This window comes from Chenopodium album, chromosome 22, assembly GCF_948465745.1.
Source record: "Chenopodium album chromosome 22, dcCheAlbu1.1, whole genome shotgun sequence".
Taxonomy (NCBI): Eukaryota; Viridiplantae; Streptophyta; class Magnoliopsida; order Caryophyllales; family Amaranthaceae; genus Chenopodium; species Chenopodium album.
In genome coordinates, this window is record NC_137855.1 from 21,600,869 (window position 1) to 21,621,516 (window position 20,648).

The window sequence follows — 20,648 nt, forward strand, 5'->3', positions numbered from 1 at the left end:
TCTTATTTTTCCTCCTCTTTATTTTCTTTATTTTATTTTTTTTCCCTTTATTTTATTTTCCTTTTATTTTTTTTCTTTTCTTTTTCCTTTTTCTTTCTTTTCTTTTTCTTCCTTTCTTTTTCCTTTTCACGTGAGTTTTCACTCACGGTCACCACCACCGCCCAACACCAACTGCCGCCACCCCTGCACACCAGAAACCGGCGCCGACCACCGCCGGCCGTCGGCGACCCACCACCAGCCCATCAGCTGGCCCACGTGGCTCCTCCTTCTTCTTCCTCCTTTTTATAATTTGTATAATTTTATATGTAATTGTTTTGGGTTTTGATTTTGTAGTATAAAGATTATATGTTTAGTATCAAAATCATGTTTTTGATAGCTTAAACCTATAATTTCATATTTTAATTATGTTATAAATTTTCAGATTTTATAATTTTAAAACCTAGGGTTTTAATTTAATCAAATTGAGATTTTAGGGTTCTAATGAGCAATAAATTTGGGGCTTTTGTTCCTATTGGATTTCTAATGCATAATTAACCATAAAAACATGTTTTTAATGAAGTTTTAAGGACTTTTAATGTAAATTATATTGCTGGAAATTTTTGTAAGTATTAATTTGTGATTATTGGTTGTTTTCTAGGAAGTGATTTTTCTCTAGGAGACTTTTAAGTAATTAAAAGTGGCGCAAAGGATTGTTTACACAAGGTACGTACATGTCTACTTCGTTGTAAGTAGTATCATGTTTAGGTACCAAAAGAAAAAAGAACTTAATTTCATGATTAGAGAACACTTGGATGGAAATTGTTTGGTTATATATTTAATTAATTTATGTATTTATGTTTATGAGGCATGTTTTGGTGAATTAATTATGCTTGTATGGAATTATGGATGCAAGTATGTTGAATTATATTGGATTAATTGTTTGTATGGAATGTTGATACAAACATATTTTATTGGATTGGTTTGTTAACCACATTTGGATTATTAAAGGATTGGAATTGAATGGTTTAAGTGGAATGAATTTATTAATTATTCCACAATGTTATTATTTATTTATTTATTACTCAATCATGACTTGTTAGTATGTTGAGTAAAGGTGGTTTATTAAGCCGAAATGGCTAGGTGGGTTGACTATATTCAACAATTTTGGATAATTTGGAAGTTTAATGGAATTAAAGGTCAATTTGTGTTGTGATCACCATTGTCCTAAATAAGATTAAAAGTGAGTTGATGTATGAATGTTATGTATGGTCTTCTTGAATGAGTCGGCTATTAATTAAAATTGTAATCACGTGAAGTGAAACATGGATGAGCAATAAAACTCTGGAAAGGGTGCACTTCTAGAGTATTGACAATTATGGGTTGGGGTACACGATGGTAGCCCGTGGCTTTTTGAGGCTTGTTTGATCAACATGTCCTCTTCTCTTTTGGTATTTACATTTTGTGAGAATGGAGTCGCGCCCATTCTTGCATCGCGCTAAACTTTTATTTTAAATGGTCATTTGAGACCAAAATGATTTGGTGGATTGGACAACCTCGTCTATTGCTTACTCCAAACTAAATTGAATTAATTAAATTGAATATAATGAGTCAAGTGTTTGGAATTGGTTAGTAAGTATGTTGAGTCAATTGAATTGTTAAAGTGTGGAGTCTTGATTAATGAATTCGTGTTGTATGTTTATTTATTATAATTAATTGAGCATGCTAGGTTTTGGTGCGTTGTAAAATCCTAGGCTTTTAAAGGGCCATGGGCATCTAAGGAGAAGGATCCCCTACGATGGGAACACCCTCCTTACACTACCCAAACCGTTTATAACCCGAACCGAATTGAAATCGCTCAAGAATAAACCGGAACCCAATCGAACTGATAATTAATTAAACCGAACAGAAACCGACCCGAAAGACACTTGAATCGATTTCAAACTGACCAATTTCAAAGCGACCCGATTTCTAATCGAACCGAAACCGATTTGGCAGTACTACCAAACTCCCATTCCCACATCCCATACGCCCCGTTTGAGTACTCCAATTCGATCCTCCTTCTGTCCTTCCTTATCTTAATTATCTCAGTTAAGTAAAATGACGAAATGTGAACCTCCATAGACCAAAAAAAAAGCCAATCAAAGATCTTCTTCAAACTCCATCATATTCATTCGTCATCTTCACTTCCTTCAATCTCTGATCATACTCCAAAACCCTAAAATCCGCCATGGAAGCAGCTTCTTGCTCTTTACAAGTGTACCAAGTCTCACTCTCTCCAATTCGCTCTTCACCTCGCTTCCTCACTTCCTTATCTCGAATATCTTTCTCTTCCAGCTACAAATTGAAACTCAACTACTCATTTCGCGACATTCGGCTCAAGAATCGCTGCTCAATTTCAAGTAGCGCTGACATTTTCGTCGCGTCGAAAGAAAATGGGAAGCGTATTGAAGAAGAAGATGCGGAGGAAAGAGAATTTGACTTGAAATCTTGGATGCATTCTAATGGTTTACCTCCTTGTAAAGTTGTTCTTAAGGAAAAACCCTCACATAATTCTAATCACAGGCCAATTCATTATGTTGCTGCTAGTGAGGAACTTCAGGTTTGTATTTTTTGTGATAATTTGCAGTTGCTTTTGATGAATGAATAAAATTCAACCCTCTTTGGTAGGCTGGTGATACTGCATTTTCAGTTCCGAATTCGTTGGTTGTCACACTCGAGAAGGTCTTGGGTAACGAAACTGTTGGTAAGCTGCATTTTCAGTTCTGAATTCATTGGTATTGCATTCGTCTAGGGAATTACTACCTCTGTTTCAGATTAATGGCAACGATTAGACATTTTCTACTACACTTTATGTCAAATCGTTGCAAATAACTTGAAACGGAGGTAGTATATATGTGATTTAGTTTCATATGCAATGGGATGTGTACTGTGTATACAATTGTTTTTATTTTTTTAGCAGCTAAGATTGGAAATCACAATTTCAATTTATTTTTACAGTTGTTATATAGGGATTAATTATGTTGTTTTAACAATATTGATAAAATATTGTAATAATAAGTACAATGAAAATGAAATTGTTAATTTACTGATTTCTTAGCCAGACGACTCAAGGCTCATAATTGATTTCATACCTGTGTGAATGTGTAATTGTTAAAACTTTCGATTCCATACTCAAGTTGATATGTATACTCTGTTGTACAAGGACCATAAGTTTTCATATCTATATCTCTAACTTTCAATTAAACAAATACGTTAACAGGTATATGGGATTTAAAATATACTCAAGATAACTTTACTGATGTGTAGAGTGATCCCAAAATCATGATAAAAAACAGTAACCTTTACTATAAATAATTAGAGGAGTCATTATTATACGGAGTAACTTCTAACCATATTTCCTTAAAACTTCAATACTTAAATTCTTTACACTTTAACTTTAATCTAAAAAGTAAGATATTAAACGATCTTTTTTTTTCTTCTCTTTTGTGGCATAGGTAGTGCTTTAGCATAAACACATTCCAGTTTTCATAAAATTAAAAGCAATGTAAGGAAACTCCTTTTTTCATGTAAACTTATGGTACTAGAATTTGTACTTCCTCCGTTCCATTTTGATTGCTAACTTTGAAATTTTACACCGTTCACGAATAGTTTTTGCTCTGTCTTTAGTGATTCATACTCCAGGAAATTGTATAATGTATCAAATTTACTTGTATATACATATATATATATCTCTCATATCCTTTGTATATATCTCCTTAGATAGATCAAATGCATTCAAGTCTATTTAACAATTTGAATTTTTTCTATTGGTGCAAGTATGAAATTATTTTAACATGCAGAAAAAGAAAACAAAGTACTTGTATAATGAATCAATTTAAAGTGTAATTGTGAACTTGACATTAGTTGAGAAAATTATGAATTTCACCAAACTTATTTGCGTCATTAACCATGATTATAGTGGACCGTAGAAAGCAAATCCAGATAGCAACATCCAAGGACCAAGATCTGTAGATATGGAAGTAATACACCATAGAAATTGTCGAAGAAAACCATAGAATAAAATTAAATAGTATTATACCAGCTGAAAAAAAAAATGATATGTTTAAGAAAATTAGCTACAAGAACTACACAATGATATGCTCAAAAATATTTATATATACACCTACATCATCATCGAAATAAATTGGTTAGATGATGAAACTGAGTATATGACAGAAGGTAAATTTAATTGTGGATCAAATGAAATTGGTGTTGAACAAATGCCTCTGCTCCTAACTCTTGTGGTTAAATTTGTGAAATTGAGATGTGAAAAGGGGAAGGATATAGGGAAAGAAGGATAGAAATGCTGCAACTTTGGAGATAATTTTTGTTTGTGTCGGTTTTGGATAATGGTTTTGAATGAAGCAGTTTGAAAAATACACTTAGATTTTAAGCGGGAGTGCATAAGGGAGCAAGATTGGGGTATTTGATGTTTCCCCATAAAATAGACATTTTTGTTTTTGTCACTTTTTTGAGATTTCACATTATAACGTTGTTTTTGCCCACTATGTTTTTTTGTGGCTTTGTTGTTGTTGATGGTGATGATGACTTGTTGTCATTGTTGTTGTTGACCAACTGATGTCATTTGGTATAGAATGAAAAACAAATAAGGCATAGCACATACTCTCCATGGTCTGAAATATTCCAGACTTACATTTTTTAATATAACTATGAAATTTTCTTCAAGATGTAAATTTGAACCTGGCTTTGTATGAAGCTGGGTCTTTTTGACGGTTGCATCAAAACCTGATCTGTCTACCACTAGGAGGATCATGTGATGATGCTTACTAGATAAGGTGTTTTTTAATTTTTTGTTTCAATCAGATGCTACAGAAATGCGTCCAAACTAATATTTGAGGCTTATTGACTATTGGCCATGCTATTTGCTTACAGACATGTGCCTTTCATGATATTGAAACAAATCCAACTGCGTCTAACTTGCTTCAGCTTCTTCAACTTGTGTGCAGCGGAACTTTTGGCTTCAAACAAATTGTCAGAGTTAGCTTGCTTGGCATTATATTTGATGTATGAAAAGAAACAGGGTAAAAAGTCCTTTTGGTATCCATATATCAGAGAGCTTGATCGGCAGAGAGGTAGGGGACAACTTGCCGTGGAGTCTCCTCTTCTTTGGTCAAAGAGTGAACTCTCTTATCTTTCTGGAAGTCCTGTCCTGGTATTCTATTTCACTTTCTTATTTATAAAGAAACTGAGCTTTGTTTGTTTTGTGATATTGTATTTAGGTTGATATATTGTTGACTATAAAAATTTGTTTGATGGTTTGCAGGCTGAAATCATGGTAAGGGACGAGGGAATAAAAAAGGAGTATGACGAGCTCGACACAGTTTGGTTTATGGCAGGATCGCTTTTTCAGGTGACTTTCTTTGTCTTCCTTAGAATTAGACATCATCATTATATAGTTCATTTTAGCAATGTGCTTAAATGCATAATTTTCTTCTAATATAACATTTATGTTGATTTTACTCATCGATATGGTATAGTTCAGCTATTGTTAATTATTATTACTTCTTTTTGTACACAAAACTCAAGCAGCTAGTGTGTATTCTGAGATTTTATTGTCAGCGATTCTTCATAATTGACAAACTATTTTGTTTTATATACTGTTAAGTGATTCTTGAATGAAGCTGTGGTATGACATTTCCTCAATCAGTGCATTTTATCTTCTACAGAATTATGTGTGTATTTCCATTTCGAAAGTATAAGCTACTTTCAGTTTTTGATGTCAAAGGTAAGTTACCTTTGACAATTATCTTCTTAAAAAGGTAAGTTACAACACATAAACTTTAAAGATTCATACTGATAGATATTTTCATCGCAAACTTTTAGTCAGTTTGCTTTAGTAATATTGTTAGCAGTTTGGGCTGGGTCTATTTTGATTCCATTGGGCTATTATGGGATGGAGACCATTGCTTAGTCCTGACCTTTTACTCCCATGTTTGGCTTAAGCTGGACTAATAGCTAGACTTTCTCTGTTATTATCTCTCAATTATGATAGTAAGTTAGGTTCTATTTGTATCCATAATAAAAAATAAAAAAAAATAAAAAAATAAAAAATAAAAAATAAAAAAAAAGAAAAGAAAAAACCATAACCGCTCTCCCACTCCTCTCTTGGTTTTTCAAAAACTCGAACTTTTCTAGGTTGTTGGAATTTGGAAACTTGGCTATTTCTGACTTCTCTATAAACTTTGCATGTTGGTGTTTATAATTTCAATGAAACTACATTGTTTTACTACAGTGGATTCCTCTTGTGGTAGGATTGGTTGAGTATGACTATGAGTATATGAGCTATGTTACTCGGACCCAAATACACATGTCCAACACGAGTGCGTGACTAAGTGTTCGACTTGGCTATTTTGTGAAAAAGTTCTATGTCCAAGTGCCATATCCATGTCCAAGTGTCGAGGGTCCAATACGGGTATTTCAGGTGAAATGAAATATGAAACGAGTCTGAGTAACATAATATGAGTATGAGTATGAATATGAGTATTGAGTATGAGTATGTATGAGTATGAGTATGAGTATGAGTATGAGTAAATGAGTATATGAGTATGAGGAGATGTATTGCGTTACAAGATCTATTCTATAATTGTAGTCTTGAAGTAGGAAAGCTTTATTCAATTCGTATTGTTATGTATTTGTTAAAATTATATCTCTTTTGCAGATGTTGTTTATAAAACAAATTTAGGCTCTATTCTTTCAAAAGTTTTAGCAAACATTAGTTAAGTAAATACAAGCTAAACTAAGGATAAGGTTACCTAAAATAAGTTAGCATCGATAAAAATAAGTGTATTTTAGGCAAAAATCAATTAAGTTCTTTTACTATAATGCAAAAGACAAAACTTAACGTATTAGATAGTAATTATCTATTCAAGATATTAAATGAACCAATCTTACAAGCAAAATACATTAATAATTGACGTAGGAAAAGTAGGTTGAAAACTGACCTTCTAAAGTCAAACAAAATTTATAATCTCTTAACTACCCTAGTACAAGTATATGGGCAAGTAGTCATAGGGTGAACCACTAGAAATGGTAATGTTAGAGCGTTCTTGAAGTAAAGCCTAAGCCAAGTCAAAGTCAAAAAAGTGAGAGGAAACTAAAACTAACTAGCCAACTAACACTTAACACCAATATGAATTAAAGTCTACTATGGGCCAAGATCCATATCAATATGTAACGGAGAATTAAATTGATAATGAATCATGCAAATCAACCAATGCAATAAAAATTATCAATCAAAGCTCACAATCCCTTGCAAAACTAAGATCAATATGCAATTAAGCTAGCAAACAATTGTGATCAATCCATCATAACCTAATAACATGCCTCCATCAACTCAATCAATTTAATCACATAATTAATCATGAAAGTTAATCATAATCTACTCGACCAATCAATTTAATGCTTTACTCAACACTTAGTAGATCAAGTTTGAAAAAGCAATTAACAAAACAATTAAAAAGCATGAACTTATCAAAATTGAAGAACAACTACACTAATTAAAGCATGATATTGAAGAAAGCAATGAAGAGCGGAGAGAGTGAGAAATGCTCATTGATTAAATGGAGATCTTCAATACAATTGTCACACTCTAATTTTTAAAATCCAAAGCCTCTTGGATTTTCCTCACTTTCTCTCTCTAAAACTATGCAAGGGATCAGCCCAAGCATTAGAGTTAGGCAAGAAGGCCCAAGAATACTAACAATTGATGAGACGGAAGTTGTTAAGAAATCAGTTTTGGAGAAAGGGTACAGTAGTAATTCATGAATAAGTTAGTTATTGAGTTTGTTATTTTGATTCCCTTTGCTAGCAACTTCTAGAGTTTGTTGGTTAATTTTTGGGTATTAATAGGAGATTGGGGTGAGGGGGAATGTATGCTGAAAATATTGTTAAGCTTTTGCTTAGTTTTGGAGAGCTGCTCTTCCTCTCGAATGAAGGGTGATTGTATTGCTTGATTACTCTGATCATCAATACAAATATCTGTTACTTAGCTCACATCAGAGAGATTAGGAAGATGATTAAGCAGAAAATTAGCTAAGTAAAAGATATTTGTATTGATGATCAGAGTAATTAAACAATACAATCACTCTTCATTCGAGAGGAAGAGCAGCTCTCCAAAACTAAGCAAAAGCTTAACAATATTTTTAGCATACATTTTTCCTCACCCCCATCTCCTATTAATACCCAAAAATTAACCAGCAAACTCTAGAAGCTGCTAGCAAAGGGAATCAAAATAACAAACTCAATAACTAACTAACTTGAGCTTGAATTACTACTGTACCCTCTCCCCCAAAACTGATTTCTTAACAACTTCCCTCTCATCAATTGTTAGTATTCTTGGGCCTTCTTGCCTAAGTCTAACGGATACTATGCTTGGGCTAATCCCTTGCAAACTAATCCTAATCTAGAGAGAGAAGCTCTTAAGAAAGCTAATTTCTAGAAAAAAAAAATGAGATTTAAAAATGGGTTCTCCTACTTTTGGCCCCAAAGGGTATTTGTATTTACAAGCTGAATATAAGAGAAGTAAAAGGAGGAAAAGAATATAAAGAAAATAAAAAGAGTTAGAAATTAAACGTAGAAGAAAATTAAAAGAGAAGTAAGAACAAAATAAAACAAATCACAAAATAAATAAAAGAAGTCAGACCTTTCTTCACTTTGATTTTGGCTGCTCTAAATAGGGAATAATCCCCTGCTTCGCACCATCACCAATCATACAACATCATCACCGTTGATGGTTGATCATCAAGCTTCCAAATATAATTAATGGTCAAAACGCTTCAGACCAGCGTGCATGCACTCGACGCCACCGCACACGTGGCTGGGTTGCATACTTGCATCACCCTCAAGGTGAGTGCTCATGCGAATGCGCTAAGGACCGTGAAGCTTAACAGAATTTGGGCCAAAAATTGCCCAAAAACGTGAGGGCGCAGCTAGGGGTCTCAAGAGCGCTGTATGAGCGCGAATCTGGGTTTCAATTTATGAATTTAACTGATGTTGAATGCCAAATCTTTGCAATTGGAGGCCGGAATTATTGTAACTGGTGGCGGGTTACTGTGATTGGTGGTTGGAATTTGTAATTGTTGGTGGCGAAGTTGGCGCCAAGTGTTGCGGGGCCTGTTTGGTGGTGATGCAAGGAGCAGGGACTGCTGATAGGCATTACAATTGCTGCTGGGCTGCCGTTGCTTTGTTGTGCGAAGTGCAGGGGCCTCCATGACTGGTGTGTGGTGTTGGTTGTTGTTGTTAGTTGTTATTGTTGCGGTGGAGGTGCAGCGAGGGGCTGCTGTGTTGCGGGTTGGTGGACTGTTGCTGTTGTTTGCGTGGGTACAGAGGGGGGTGCGAGGTTGCTGTGTGTGTAGGAGAAGGAAGCAGGTGGAGACGTGGAGCGTTGATGTGGCTGTTACAGATGCGTGGCTGCTGGGATGTGGATAGGAAGAGGATAGCAGGGAAATGGGTGTTAGGGTGTGGTGTAGGATAGAAAATGATGTGTATGTTAAGTGGCTAGCAGCAAGGGACTTTATGAATGTTGGCTGTGTTGTTGATTGCAATTCCTCAAATTAACACTAACACTTTGAACACAACTTTCGGCCTTGAAACCCGAACTTTGAGCCAAATGTATACCTATACACGCAAAGAAAACCGAGGAAAGGAACGGGAAATAAAATAAAACTAAACTAAATAAAATAAATGTAAAAGAAATAAAAAAAAAGGAGAGTCAAAAGAAATCAAAATAAAAGAGAACGAAATAAAGAAAATGAAAATAAAGGTCACCAAAATAAAATCAAAACTAATTCTAAAAATCAAATACTATAAAAGAGAAACAACTAAAATACAAAATTATGAACTAATAACACGAAAAACTACTTAAAGTCCTAAACAAGTTATTAAAGATGTTAAAAAAAAAGTTATTAAAGACGAAAATTAAAGAAATCATTGAAAAAGAGAAGAATAACTGAGAAAGACATACAAAAAAAAAGGACCTAAACTATTCTTTTGAGTAAGTTGCAATTTGACCAAGGGTTGTTCGGTTCGCAAGAGTCGAGGAAGGGAAACAATAGAAAAGATATATGAAGGGTTATGGATCAGGATAGATTTACTCATAGCCTATAGGTGATGATCAACAATATTGGTCAATGTTAGCAATGTTTTTGACGACAAAGTCCAATTACCTTAAAGCCTATCTTTCTCTCTACCCCTCGTCCCATTGTGAATTGCTAGGAGTCATGATTTATGATCCTTTCCTTCTATATCTTCATTCTTTTTATTTTTATTTATTTATTTTTTGTTGTTGTTGCCATTTTACAGCAATATCCTTACGACATTCCCACTGAGGCTTTTCCTTTTGAGATCTTTAAGCAAGCGTTTGTTGCTGTTCAGTCTTGTGTGGTGCATTTACAGGTAAGTTTAGTACAAGGACATATTGACATTTCCTATCATGTATAAATCATCTTGAATGTCTCTTCCTTTATAATTTGTAAGTAAACCATTTTGTTAATCAAGGGCATTTCAGTTTGTGGTTTCTTGCATCTGTCATGTGCTATCTTTGAGTGTCTTTACGCTGTATATGTCCACTTGTCACATAACAAGTTTATTTTCAGTATTCTAACGTGAGTTCTGTCTGTTACTGGATACTCTTACGGCTACACAAGTAATTCTTCTTTTTTTTAGTGTTCATTATTATCACTTTTTCTGTGTTCTCAAACTGCTAGTCTAGTCTTTCAAATGTATATTACCAGAGTATTGCAAATCTTTATTTTATTTTGGGAAAGGCTTTTTCTTCTCTTCAGTTGCTTGGAGTTCTATGGTGAAGGGATAGTTTGTAGCCCCATGATACGTAGTGTAGTCTGGGTGAAGTCTTGCTCATACGATGAGATTGAAGGGGGATAAGCTCCTGGTGTAGATTGTATGTCTTTTAAGATGTCAGGTTTGTTGGGGAGAGGATCGTATGATGAGAACTGAGATTGTAAAGGAGTGTTTTCTATACTTATGACAAGTTAATATGAATCTATGTTTCCTGTCAGAGTATCTCCTTTTTCAGGGGGAGTTTGGTTTATAAATAGGTATGAGGTATGGGCATATCTAATGTTTGTTTAAGAAACTTTCATTTCTAAACCCATACCTCAAACCAAATGGTATGGGTTTTAGAAACTCGGGGGGGGGGGGGGGGGGGGGGGGTGGTTCTTAAAATTAACTAAGAGTATATCAATATACAATGCAGGATGGCATTAGTTCTTGTACAAATAGTCTTTTTTTCTTAAAATTCTTTTTTTTTTAAAAAAATACCCCTTATTTTCCTCAAGTACTATGATTGCCCATTTATTTTGCTAAATTATACTTTAAGCAGTAGTGACCAATTTGGTGATAGATTTACTACTTTGCTGCAGAAATGATTACAAATATTTCTCATTGACAGGGAGCAAGATTCTTTGCTTGTTTTATGAGACTACATGTTCCTGTAGTATGCTGATGCCTGCTTATGCTTCTCTTTGAGTCATGTTATTTACTTAACTTATTTGAATGTTTTTTCTTGACTTTTGTTTTTCTGCTTCATTTGTTGATGTTTTGCATTCCATGATGTATAAAAATGCTTAAGTCAATAATATACTTGATATTTTTTATTTATTTAATATATATATATTTAAAATCTATGATCAGGGAGTGAGCTTGGCACGCAGGTTTGCTTTGGTGCCCTTGGGCCCCCCACTGTTAGCTTATAAGAGTACCTGCAGGGCAATGTTAACTGCTGTAGATGATGCTGTGCATTTGGTGGTTGACCGACCTTACAAGGATGGAGAACCTATTGTTGTCTGGTATATTTATGTACTCTTATGATTTCTTGGAACATGGATTTCCCTTTATGTAATTACATTCTTTACACTGTTTCTTGAAATTGTTTGAAATTAAGCCTCATGGATTTGGTTTATTTGGAAACATATGTTTAGCTTTTTGTGTCTGTTGCACAAGAAATCACTGAATCAGGAGGCATGAATTTGATAGCACAGTTGCATGAATGAGATTGTAACCCATCATGTCACCTTCTTTCTAACTTTGTGAAGCAGCACATTAATGGCAGCTCTATCTCCTATAGTCATATTACCCATTGTTTGCTTAGAAAATCTCTTGCATATCTCTCTGTTTCGTATGTTAAAAAAAAAAAAAAAAAAAAAAAAAAACCCTATCATTTGTAGTTTTTTTTTTTTTTTTTTTTTTTTTTTTTGACGAAATACTAGAAAACTTATCAAGGTTGGATAAGTTAAAAAATTTGTTGGCATGGAGAAAGTAGTGAGCAACAGCTTGTTAAGTAATAATTTTCCACTGCAGGTTTTTTTTTTTGTTTTATTTATTTATTTTCAAACAGCCATCCAGTGTATAAAAAGGCACATCACTGAGGTGCAAGATGACATGGTCCATGCCCTTTTTTTTAGGCGAGGAAAACAGCTTTTTTTACCAAAATTATTATCAATATTTTATTTTTTTATTATGAAGTATGCCTCACTTCAATGAGGCACAAGGAAATACATATTGCCTTGTGCTTTGAGTCTTCTTATACACTGTAGTTCTTTGCTGATTGTCTGAGGTGATTATTTTTCTTATCCTTTGCTGGAACAAGTTACTTTATAAAAAACCAAGATTCAACCTGGTTTTTTTGCCCCCACCCCCCACCACTTTTTTTTTTTTTTTTTTTTTTCTTTTCTGTCTCCCTGTTTCTCTCCTAACTCACGCAACTACATTTTCTATCTTATTATTGTGATATGTTTGACATATACCAGGTGTGGACCGCAGCCCAATTCCAAGTTGCTAATTAATTATGGTTTCGTTGATGAAGATAATCCCTATGACCGTATTGTGGTTGAGGTAAAACTAGCTAGTAACTTTCTTACGGTACATTATCCTTTTCAGCAACAATTCCTTGTATAATATTTTTTAAGTTTCTAATTAATTACGTATTCTTTAGGCTGCCCTAAGCACAGAGGATCCACAATATCAGGAAAAGAGGATGGTTGCCCAACGTAATGGAAAACTATCTCAGCAAAGTTTTCATGTAAGGACTCATTCTTTTAAGTAGGGATGAACCTTTTCAGATAGAATTTCCTTGTCTGAAATTTACTATATGAAAACACAAAATTTGTGATACCTAGTATCCTTAAAATATTCCGCTATGCGATACTACATTGCTGGACTTGCTGTTTAACTTTTTTTTTTAGCGGCTTTTGAAAATTTCAATCTGTTCGTTCAGTTATAATTAGCAGCCTAAGTTAGTAGCCAAATGAACGATAATAAACAATAACTTCTTAAATCTTTGTTCAAGGAACATAAATATTGCATTTGCACTACAGAAACCTTGTTGCTGTTTTGTTGCACACTTGGACATAATTAAAACTCTTTTACAATTAAAAATGCTTCAGTTGAATTTCAAGGTGGGAGAAGAAGATGCTGAAAGTAGTTTTTCTGATAAGGATGTTTTTTAAAAAAAAATGTATGGGCAGGTAAGATTTTTAATTATGAGAGGGGTAGCACTGGTGGAAGACTGAAAAATTTCTTGGGTCTTCTGAAGTCTTTCGTTCCGGAATTGACTTGATTTTGCATTTGAAATGACGTGTTAATTTTTTTTTTTTTTTTTTTTTTCTCCTGATTAATTCCAGAAACACTGCAGTTATGTTGGTTAAAGTTTTCAGAAATCTGGTATCTATTTACATTAGTTATTGAAATTCCAATATCTTGAAACTTAATGACCGAATTCATAATTCATAAATCTTCTTCCAGATCTCACCATGAGCGTTTTTTTTGTTGAAATTATAGAAACCTAACAAGATTATCAATTCAAATTCCCCAAAAAGCTGAGACCAATCCTATCGAATTCTAAATTCTGCTATTCCCAAAAATCGAATGCTATAGAAGTTGATAATTTCTTAAATAATGTTATTTTAACCTGATTAAATTTGATTAGATATGACTAAAGTTCAAGTTTACAAAATTTACCCCTCTTTATAATCTCATACTATGTTTAAAAAGTCTTTTATACGAATTTTATTCAATTTTGTCTCCTCTTTATATTATCAAAACTTTCTGTTTTTGTCATATGTACTTGTTCAAATACAAATACTATTTATGTTTAAGGTTTGATTATGTCTCCCTTATATTTTTAAGGTTTTATTCATTTAATAATATTATTATGGCCTTAGAATTAATTGGATAAGACCTGAAACCAATTTAGTTCAAATCCAATAAAGCAGCACATCTGCTTCATTTTAACTTGATCAAACCTGAGCCAGGTACTTGCATGACCTGAAATCACCCGAACCCGCAACAACACATTACTGTAGTGACCTGAACTGTTTTCAATCTGATCTGCCTGATTGCCACCTTTACTGAAAATAGGGTTGTCACTTTCTCAATTTGTGTTGCAGGTGCATGTTGGGAAGGAAAAAGAAGCAGTTGCTGACATGCTTCCATATTTGAGACTTGGTTATCTTTCAGATCCTGCCGAGATGCAATCTGTTATCACTTCTCAAGGGCCAGTATGTCCTGTAAGTTGACTATCTTACTGTTATGTGTTATGTCCTGGTAACGAAACTTTACTATGTTGATACTTTGGTGGAAGTTTCTTCAATTTTTTAGTCACATACATGCGTTGTAGGTTATTTCTGCTTGTCTGTAGATACACCATATATCTGTTTGTTGGTATGCTACCCATAGTTCTGGTCAGATTTTGGAGGAGTCATGCTTATGTGTCTTGATACATTCTCGAGTTAGTGTGTATAGGTCCAAAAATTGTGGATACCTTTTCTTACTTCTCCTGTATGGTTGCCCTTGTGAATTAGCCCAATCTAGATAGCTTCTTTACAATAGTGTCTATCTGTTTCTGATTTTTGAAATTTGAATTGCTCAAGGTTGTGGTTTAATCTGTAATTCTCTATAAAATTTCATTTATTACTAGGAGGGTTTATGTAGCTCTCAGTGTATAAATTCTAAGCTTGATATCATGTCCTAATCTTGCAAATTATTATAGGCTCAACAAGGATTTTAATTATGAAATAGAATGAGTATCTGCTTATTCCTTTGCTGTTCTCCTTGTTTTACTTGTGCTGTTGTGTAACGAAAATCTATACTAATATATTAAAAGGCGTTACTAAGAACGTCTCCGTGCCACGTATACCACGCCACGCACCTACTCATCTTTCATTATGCCACATCATCACTACTTAAGCGACCAAAATCATCATGCCACGTCACCCAATATTGGGTCGTCATATAAAAAGATGATGGTAAGGGGATTCGAACACCCAACCTCTTATATGAAAAATGGTTATTTAACCATCTAAGCCAATCATCAAGTATGCTATGAACATGAAAATAAATATATATATTTGATAATCACAAGGTCTTATTAAAAAAAAAAAAAAAAAAAAAAAAAAAGACATTATAAATATCAAATACATCATCACAAAGAATTATTGAAGAAGCAATCTGGGCTACACACTAGTGAGTTATTAATTGCCAAATCTTGAAGGCTTTATTGTTTGACCTTGTATCTTGTACTCTATTTTCCTTACTTGAATAGTTTCAGTTTGTTGCCGCAGGTTTAAGAGAAATTGCAATTTGGTGACCTATCACCTATGCTTTCAATGAATTCATTCTGAGGGCTGGTTTAGTGGTTTTTCAGTTTTTGTTCACTTTGGCATCCTATTGTTACCCCAATGCTTTAATAATTTGACATGTATCATAAATTACTTATTAGATGGATGACATTTATCCTGGACGAACCTCAACTAGCCTAAGTCCCTAAAACCTTTTCTTCCAAGACACACGTCTCTCAATTACTAGCTCAAAACATTTCTCTGATTATTTAAGAGGAGTTACAAACTGTAAAAAAAATAAACAAGAATTTTTTATGTCAGGTGACCAAACTGTAACCCAACTCTAAGTGCAATTTAACTAGAAATTTGGCACTGAAGTGAGAATTTTTCTACTTTTAAATAGACATTTGCTTATGCATTATCTGAAATTATATGTATGGTTTATCTTGAAAGTCTCAAGCTGGGCTTCATCTATGGTGATTCTTCCTTGGTTGAGCTAGAAAAGCTGTTTTTTTTTTAAAAGAAAGGAAAGCTTGCCTGTCTTTTAGGACTAAACATACTTAATTAGTAACTTCTAAGCTCTTAGTCTAATAAAACCAAGTCTGATTCATGTTGCAAAGCCATTTCTTTTGCCTTTTAAAGCTAACTTATTACTCATCTCTGAACAAAAACTGCTAGTGTTACACCCCCTTTGCCTTTATTTCACAATGTGAATGGATTGGAATGAATCAACTTCCGCTATTTTTGAATGAGCTGAAAGGGTTTCCCAGAGAAAGAAACTCTTTTAAATCCACAAATACATTTCTCTTTGTTATGTTCCTCCATTCATAGAACCCATGCTCTTTTTGGAAAGCTTTCGCTCCCTCCTTAAAAAGTTATAATTAAGCATTGTGGGGAAAGAGTTGTTTTTTCAGATTTTTTTTCCTTTTTATACGCTCTAAAGAGATTATGTCATGAAGAATGATGCTTGGTTGAATGAGCATTGTTTGGAAAGAGGTGTTATTATCAAATTACCCCTGCCCCCCATTTGGTCTGAAGAGATTATGACATTCCAAAAACACCTCGTTGTGGGATGAAGACCACTACCTTAGTAGCTCAATGCTCTATATGGTGCTTCCTTGTGGCTTAGTATTTGTTCAAAAAAAAAAAAAAATGATCAAGGCAAATTTATACTTTTTTTTCCCCAAATGAATTGTCGGGCTTGCACCATTGGGATACTTCATTAGGAGGTGTGGGTTTAAGTAGTTAAAAACTCATAAAAAAATTCCAGTATTCTGTAAAAGGATTATTATTGCAGTTTGTATATAGAATATTTGAATTGATAATTTGATATGACACTGCACTGTTATCTTATAAAACATAAAACAAAAAAATAATTGCAGGTGAGTCCTTGTGTTGAAAGAGCAGTTCTGGACCAGCTTTTGGATTATTTCAAGGAAAGACTTTCTGGCTACTCTACCACTTTAATAGAGGATGATGCCTTGGTACTCTCCTGTTCTCTCTATTTTAATATGAAATGATTCACTATGAAGCTTTATATGACAAGGTTTAATAATTTAGTTAGCAGATCAAAATCTAAATCCCAAAAAACGAGTTGCTACCCAGCTTGTTAGGCTGGAAAAGAAAATACTACAAGCATGCTTGCAGGCAACTGTGGATTTGATAAAACTGTTGCCTGATCATAGTGTCTCTCCTTGTCCTGCTCCATATGCCCCTTCATTGAAGTGAAAGGTATTGTGGTCTTTTTATTTAGTGTTTGGGCATAATTTAGAAAGAACTATATTATGTGTATTTTTGTTGAAGAGCATGAGTACATCACATTATGATAAAAAGAACATGGAGTCAATTTTAATTTGAAGCTATAATTAAAAAAAAAATAATAATAATAAAAAAAAAAATTAAAAAAAAAAAACAGAATATATTTCATGTTCTTTTATGAAAATGACATGTGATACTTCCTCTACTTCTCAATATCTGCATCAATGACTTTTTAAACTATTGTTATACTAACTTTGACCACATTTTACCACTAATGTATATAAACTATTGTTAAACTTGTGCATTGACAAACGTGTGTAGTCAATTGGTGCAAATATTAAGAAATAGAGGAAGTATTACAATGCTCTTGTGTTTTTTGAGTGCACAATGTTCACTCTTTTCCATAGTCTACTAATTGGATTTAGGATATAAAAAAATTGTGTCAGTTTAATATTTGTCTTGTAATTTTTTCTTCTCAAAGGTTGTCACGTAACATGCGCTACCATAAGATTTCCTTGAAGAGGATGCGTTTGAATCTTTTCTTGTACATGGTGATATCAAATTGTGAGGTCAGTATAGGCACTTTTGAATGATTTGAAGATTAGTATTCCTTCTTTTTTATACTTTTATTTATTTATTTTTAATTTCGGGGGGTACGAAGCTCCATCTTACCAAGCTTTTTCCGTGTATATTATTTGCAGACTTTTATCTTGGTGTTCGCACATGTGTGTGTGTGTGTGCGCACGCACGTGCGTGTGCATGTGTGTGTGTGTGTGTGTGTGTGTGTGTGTGTGTGTGTGTCTGTGTGTCTGTGTGTTTTAAGCATTATCATCCTTTGATTCCTTGATTGTCCACTTTGGGTAATGAATGTATTACAATTTTAAATGGGAACTTATACTCTGTCTAACACCATATAATAGTTTCTATAAAATCTGGAGGGAACCATGTATCTCTTCTCACTCTTCATTGGTGTGTGGGGTAAGGGGGAAGAGAAAGGGGTGGGGGTGGGTGGGGTATTGCTAGGGCTACAGGGTACATTTGTGATTGAAATTGAAAGAGTTTAAAGTTTGGACATGCATTTAGTGTCTCTGTGTACTGGTGGAAAGGGGGAGGACAAAAGAGTTTTGAGGGATCAAGGGTTGGGGCTTAGTGGTTTGGGATAAAAAGGTTGAGCAGTTGGTGATTTTAGGTTACATTTAGTGAGGTAGCGTAATGATGATAACGGGTACCGTAGCAGCAGCTCATACATTGTGTTACTGTGGAGTGGATGGTTTGACTGCCACTTTGCACAGAGTCACCCTCCTAATTGTTCACTGGTTTCATTTCCTGACTTGCAACTATGACTAGAAGAATGTTCGAAGTGCTATTGTTGATATTTTTCTACACCGCAACCAGCTTTAGGATGTGGTTTAGGAACTCATGTCCGAGTGTGGGATTTTTTCATAAGTCATTTTCAAGAATGTTTTATATATTTGTTTTATTTGACTCATGTTAATGCTAATTTCAAATTGCGGTGAATAATTAAGTCTTGTTTGAATACCTTGTACTTGATTCTATAGAAAATTAAAAAAGTATAAACCTCTTGCAATATGGATGTCTAACAAGGTCTACAATTTCTTATTTGGTCATTCAGTAGTAATATCATCAGTCTTTGTGTGCATCTGTTTTCCCTTTACTCGTCTTAGTTGGGAGACTTCTTAGGGGTGATAGTTGACCTTGCGTTACGAGTATCATTTAAAATTGTCCTTTTTGCATATGTATGTTTGGTTTCTAACTGTTAATGTCTTCTGTGGCCTGCAGGTGTACAGAAGAGAATGTTCACCATGTATTTCTGGTGTATATGGTGGTGGTATGGCATAAGTAAATATGCAATTAAGATGTAAAGTCACTATAATTCTGTTTCTATTGTTCCTCGCTCATCATATACAAAATAGATCAACTTTAGAACCCCTTGCGCCAATTGAGCTCTACTATCTTTTATCTACACTGCAATTTTTAACAAATCTATGATGTAAAATTTGTTTACTTCATTTGATGTAGAGGGATAATATGATGGGTGTGTAGAATCCTTGTGTTGTAGAGTATTCAAAGGGCCTTTCCATCTAAAAAAACAAATTAAGTAGCTTGCAGTAATCATTAGTAACAATTGATTATGCAGGTAAAGGTTATTTTAGGAGATTTGATATATATTTTTTACAGTAATGTTGATAAATTTCAATATTTGTGATCTAAATTCCTTATTGTACCCTGTCAGAAGAACTGAGTTTTATTGACCTTTTACCACAAGCGAAGAAAAGGCATCATTTTTTATTTACCTTCTTGTCAAAAAAAAGACCCTGACCGTACCTTAACCCAAGCGGTTTTTTTGGTCTGTACGGGTCAGACACTTAGGTTGGAAGGTGCAATTTTTCCCACAAAATCAAGCTTATTTTGGTTAGAAAAGGTATCAATGCTTAGAAATCTTTTATATGAGATTCATCAACAAATATACAAATCTCGTCCAAGTAGTACATGTTCACACTAACAAATGATGTATAGGGATCTTGTATGTAAAAATAGGAATTGTGTCAATTCATCCACATTCTATAGAATGGGTAAGCACTATATGCGGTGGAACATTATAGGGCTTGGGATTATGGAATGGTTCATAGTATTATGTCATTTCTTATAGTTATTCTTTCAAAAGAATTTCTGAATTAAATAGATGTAAAGGAAGTGTGATCAAGTTCGAGTGCAATGTGCGAATATCAAAGTAAATAAAAGAAATGTTAGTTCTCAGATCCTATTTGTGTCTAGCATAAAAGAGTAAGGGATCCTATTAAAGCAAGAGCAAATGGAGTAGCTAATGGTCTTAGCAATTAGTTCTTTGCAATGAAGGATGAACCCCCAGTCTTGATCCATGTTGGAAATACAACTATAGTTTCTCCAAAATGGTTAAAAGTTCATTTAGATGGAGTAGCTAATGGTGAATCAATTGATTATATTGAAGAAGTTAAAGCTGGTAAATTCTTATTCTTATAATGAAAAGAGCACCAGTTTGAAATTTTTTTAACATAGGAAGAGTCGTATGGAGACAAATGTGTCCAAAAATTTTGTATAAAGGAAGGAATCACCAAATATCCTATATATATGATACCTATTTGGATAACAAAGATAGTGAAAGTAACATGGTGCTTAATTTTTCCGGAGATTAAGGAGTTTGTTGAAGAGGTATGGAGTTTAGAATGTAGTGGTTCAACTATGTTCAAACAAGTTCAAAGGGGCAAGTGGTTAAGGAAT

The 20,648-nt window shown here is 33.9% G+C and overlaps 1 protein-coding gene across 1 annotated transcript; it reads left to right on the forward strand.

Moving 5' to 3' along the window:
- The first annotated feature begins 2,039 nt into the window (after positions 1-2,039).
- LOC145605281 (uncharacterized) lies at positions 2,040-19,587 on the forward strand. The gene is made up of 13 exons (XM_081661328.1): positions 2,040-2,578; positions 2,647-2,722; positions 4,986-5,191; positions 5,303-5,389; positions 10,339-10,431; positions 11,689-11,843; positions 12,804-12,888; positions 12,989-13,075; positions 14,442-14,561; positions 16,994-17,095; positions 17,172-17,342; positions 17,851-17,938; positions 19,170-19,587. Exons 1-11 carry the CDS (start codon positions 2,207-2,209, stop codon positions 17,337-17,339), a joined length of 1,551 nt encoding a protein of 516 aa, XP_081517454.1. The 5' UTR covers positions 2,040-2,206; the 3' UTR covers positions 17,340-17,342; positions 17,851-17,938; positions 19,170-19,587.
- The last annotated feature ends 1,061 nt before the right edge of the window (positions 19,588-20,648 follow it).